This window comes from Buceros rhinoceros, unplaced genomic scaffold (genome assembly GCF_000710305.1).
Source record: "Buceros rhinoceros silvestris isolate BGI_N320 unplaced genomic scaffold, ASM71030v1 scaffold33523, whole genome shotgun sequence".
NCBI lineage: Eukaryota > Metazoa > Chordata > Aves > Bucerotiformes > Bucerotidae > Buceros > Buceros rhinoceros.
In genome coordinates, this window is record NW_010403579.1 from 2,856 (window position 1) to 7,010 (window position 4,155).

At 53.5% G+C, this 4,155-nt stretch overlaps 1 protein-coding gene across 1 annotated transcript in view; it reads left to right on the forward strand.

Annotated features, from left to right (window-relative positions):
- IGJ (immunoglobulin J polypeptide, linker protein for immunoglobulin alpha and mu polypeptides) overlaps positions 1-2,100 on the forward strand; it is a 2,395-nt gene extending 295 nt beyond the window's left edge. The window contains exons 2-4 of the mRNA XM_010133069.1: positions 900-1,035; positions 1,545-1,625; positions 1,899-2,100. Of these exons, the coding sequence (XP_010131371.1) occupies positions 900-1,035; positions 1,545-1,625; positions 1,899-2,100 (419 nt within the window). The remainder of the gene's footprint in view (positions 1-899; positions 1,036-1,544; positions 1,626-1,898) is intronic.
- The last annotated feature ends 2,055 nt before the right edge of the window (positions 2,101-4,155 follow it).

Below are 4,155 nucleotides of genomic sequence, written 5' to 3' on the forward strand. Positions count from 1 at the left end.
GTGGCGCTTGGGCTCCGCCGTGTCCGGCTGCGCCATGAGCTCTGTGCTGGCGACTGCTGCCTCCAGGCCACAGCAGCGATGACCAGCTGCAAACTCAAGACGAATGAGCCATTTTTGATCAGCCCGCGTGCTTTTCTGCAGCCCTGGGAGGCTCGCAGGACTCGTACCTGCAAGTTCTAAAGGATTCTAAGATCTTCCCGGCAATCGTGCCATGGAGGGGAAGGCAAACCAAAGCCACGCGCAGCTGCACGAGTGCTGTTTGTGCTGTTTGTGCTGAAGCTGGTGGGTTTGGGGGCTGACCGAGCCTTCTCCTGCTGTAGCACAGCAGCCCTCGGACCTCAGCAGAGCTGGAGCAGGCGATTTTTGGAAGGCATTTGCTGCTGCTCTCTGCTGCAGCTGGATTCTGCTGGGCTTCACTGTGCACTGCAGGACAACCCAGTGCTGGGAGATGAGGAATTTTGGTGTGAGTGAGTGTTGAGGAGGGAGGGAATGCTGCGTTGCAGGAAATTTTTTTCTTAACAACCTTCTCGCCAAAGGGACTTCATTGGGTGATACAAGGGAGTATTGCGGATAAAATACCTTTTTTTTTTGTCGGAGCTTGTTGTTCCTCAAGCCAGCAGCTCTGGACGTGGAGATCAAGAAGAAAACAGGCATGAGTTTATGCTACGGGTGCATCTGCTTCCTTACGGGTCCGTGCTTGGTAACACAAGAAATCCAGCTGTGGGACCAAAGCTTTTAAGCCCAAGTGACTCTGAAATCCTGCCCCGATGCTTCCAGCCCGTTTCTTCTTTCTCTCTGCGGTTAGACCAAGGGAGGAGCAGAGGCAGCGAGTCCCCGGAACGGCGGGTTTGGTGCTTCTAGGCGGGCTGGAGGGCTATAGGCTGCATATGTGCTTGCAGGTTACTCCTGGGACTCTGATGACCCGGAGTACGTGCTGGTGAATAACAAGTGCCAGTGCGTAACCGTGACCTCCAAGATCATCCGGTCCAAAGAAAACCCCAAGGAAGAAATCCTGCAGAGGAACATACGCATCCTGTAAGTGGCACGTGCACCCTGTTCTCTCGGCTGGGAAACCTCGGGCACCCTCAGCTCTCCCGGCAGGTTAACCCTGTGAGGCCATCGCAGCTTGAGGGAGGGGTCTTGTCCTCTTTGTTCACACAAACCTCGCGGAAGCGACTCTCGGGAACAGGGACCGGGTCGGGCTCGGAGCTGCAGGGGTTCTGGCAGGGCTCATGGTGGGAGAAACACTAACGCGGTCCCTCTGCCTGGGTCCGGCAGGTCTCTCGGGCGTCTGCCAGCTCGGGGTTATTTTTTAAAAAAAGGGTTATCAGCACTCTCACCTGGGAAGTGGCACTTGGAGTCCTCGTGGGGAGGGTCGGCGCCTTTGAGGGCGCAGGAGGGCCAAGCTCTGCCGCTCCCGGGCACGAAGGGTCACAGCGGGAATAACCTGAAGAACAAGAGAAGAGTTAGGGATTGTTCACAGCAGAGCAGTCCCTGTTTAACCAGCAGTTCTCACGACAGCCACTCTCTTCCCTCCTTCGCAGAGTCCCCTTGAAGGCTCGGGAGAACATCTCCGACCCCTTGTCCCCACTCAGAACCACTTTTGTCTACCGCATGACGGAGCTGTAAGTAATGTTATTTCCTGAGTCCACTTCCCGAGACTTCTCCTCCCCCGAGCAGCTCAGAAACGTGCTGGGAGGCTGGTAGAGTTGAGACGGGGTCCCAGGGAATTTTCCCTGTGAGCCACCAGCAGTAGGAGCAGCTGGCTGGGGATTCCTGTCGACGACCGGGGAAGGCCACGGTGCTCTCCCGGCTGCATGTGCAGCTGGACAGGGAAGATCTGGGTTTCACCAGGGACATCTTTTCATCTTTTCTGTCCTATTCTCCACCTCTTCCAGCTGCAGAAAATGCGACCCAGTGGAGATTGAGCTGGGTGGGCAGATATACAAGGCCCAGCAGAGCACCTCGTGCGATGAACCCGAGACCTGCTACACCTACGACAGGGACAAGTGCTACACCACCACCTTCCCCTTCAGCTACCAAGGAGAGATCAAAAGAATCCAAGCAGCTCTGACACCCACATCCTGCTACAAAGATTAGCTCGACCCACCGCTGCCCTAATGCCTCCCCGCACTCAGCGTCCTCTCAAAAACGCACCTGTGGCGCCACAGTACCGGGACAAGCGCCCAAGTGTCCCAGGGCGACGCCAACTTGCCTTTTCAGAGGGTCTTCAACATCAGACAAGTGCCTGGGGGGATGAGACCAAGAATGCAGATTTCAAAGCTACTCTACAGCTGGATATTCTAGACCCTTCCCGCTCCTTGACAGCTTCTAGTTTTCATGGGCATTTAGAGCAGATCAGATCAGACGCCGCTGAGGCGCTGTGCAGAGCTCCCAGGAGCTCAGCTGTGCCGGGGACAGTGAACCCTGCTAGGACACGCGAGGTGTACTGCCGCCGCCTTCCTCCTCTGCTCCCATCCAGTTGATACAGCAATCAAGCGGGCTCCCATTTCTTCCCTCGTTCCTCACTTCGCACGTAAAGCCTCAGGGAAGCGTCTGCAGGTGACGCGGCTGCTCGAGCAGGACCCCAGGCAGGGATTTGCTCCTGCTCTCCCACCAGCAGCGGTTCTCTTCGCAGAAGGAGCCCTCCCTGCGTCGAGGAGCTGGTTCGGTACCATCTCAAGGCGTTGTGCTGGGTGTTGCCAGAGAGACACCGCGTCTGCGAGTGCCCGGGGTGCCCAGTGGGGCATGGGGGGGTGGTGGCTGGTATGGTCCTCGCTGTTGTCCGAAGGTGATTGTAGCGCTTCAGGCTGCTTATCTGTCATTGCAATAATAAAATAATAATAAAATATTCCTGTAATTCCAGCTTTGTCCCTGAAACCGGCAATAAACTCCTTCCTGCAGCAGCCTCTGTGTTTTATTCCAGTGCGGTGAGAACCAAATCCATCACCCACGCATCGCCCAAACCGCTCTGGGAACTGCGGTGCTCAGGGCGGAACGCGACCTCTCCGCTGAAGGAGGCGCCTTTACGACACCGCGGCAGGGGCTGGTAACACACAGGCAAGGGGTCTGAATCCCAAAAACCCGTCTGAGGGGGGATGGATTCTGAGGAGCAAGAGGGTGAAGAGGACTGAGGCACAAATCACTCTAATTCAGAATTAGGGCAGCCAGACAAGCCCCCTGCCACACCCCACTGCCAGGAATTCAGACAGAGTTTAAATGGGATTTTACCCATCGAGCGCTCTAGAGGAATTTGGTAAAACCTCCTGGACACGCTGCAAACTCTGCTCAAGCTCCACAGCTCTGGACAGGTTAGCAAAATTTCTGGTTTAAAACACAAACCTCCTAGAATCTAAAGCTGTTTGTTTTTTTAGGGCATACGTAACCTGTACATCAACTATGCCCCAAAAGGAAAACGGTTCTATAAGTTATAGAAGAAATTTTTACAATAAGCTTTTTGGGTATTTTTTTCTATATGCAAAAAGAGTTAAAATTAAGAAGGAATAAACCCCCAAGTTTCTTCTCCATAACCCCAACACCAGCTACAATTACATTTAGGAGCTATTTAAAAAAAACAAACCCAGTTCTTTACCTTGTACTGAACATAAACCACAACAAACTTTAGCTCATAACGCCGAGAAAGAAAAACTAAAGCTTAATAAATATACACACGGTTCAAAAAATAGCCTGAAACAGGGTCAGCACTTCCAGTTTTCAGCCCCCAGCAGAGCCAGGTGGTTGTTTCAGCAAAGTTTCTCACCTCTCGTGTTCACTGACCCCCCTGCTCACCGCAAGCGCGCGACACGCTCCGCAGCGCGTCCCGAAAGCCTCAGAAACTAAACCGGAGCCTTCTCTCCAGGAGAAATGCCCCCGCCAACAAACGAGGGGCAGCAGCCCTTTCCCCGCTCTGTCTAACCTCCCCTGGCTCGACGTGTCATTATTTAAAGTTTATATATTGTTTTCCAACATACAAAAAAACCCTACAAGATTTATTTTTACAGCTGGCTGCAAAACTCGCGTTCCCTTAAGAACACGCCTTTTGGTGAGGAAAGTTTTGGGTTCGTTTAAACACCAAAAACCACTTTCTGTGTGTTTACACAGCAGAGCACTTCGGGTCTCTCGCACAGCGCCTCTAAAGCCGCTTTTCCCGGTTTG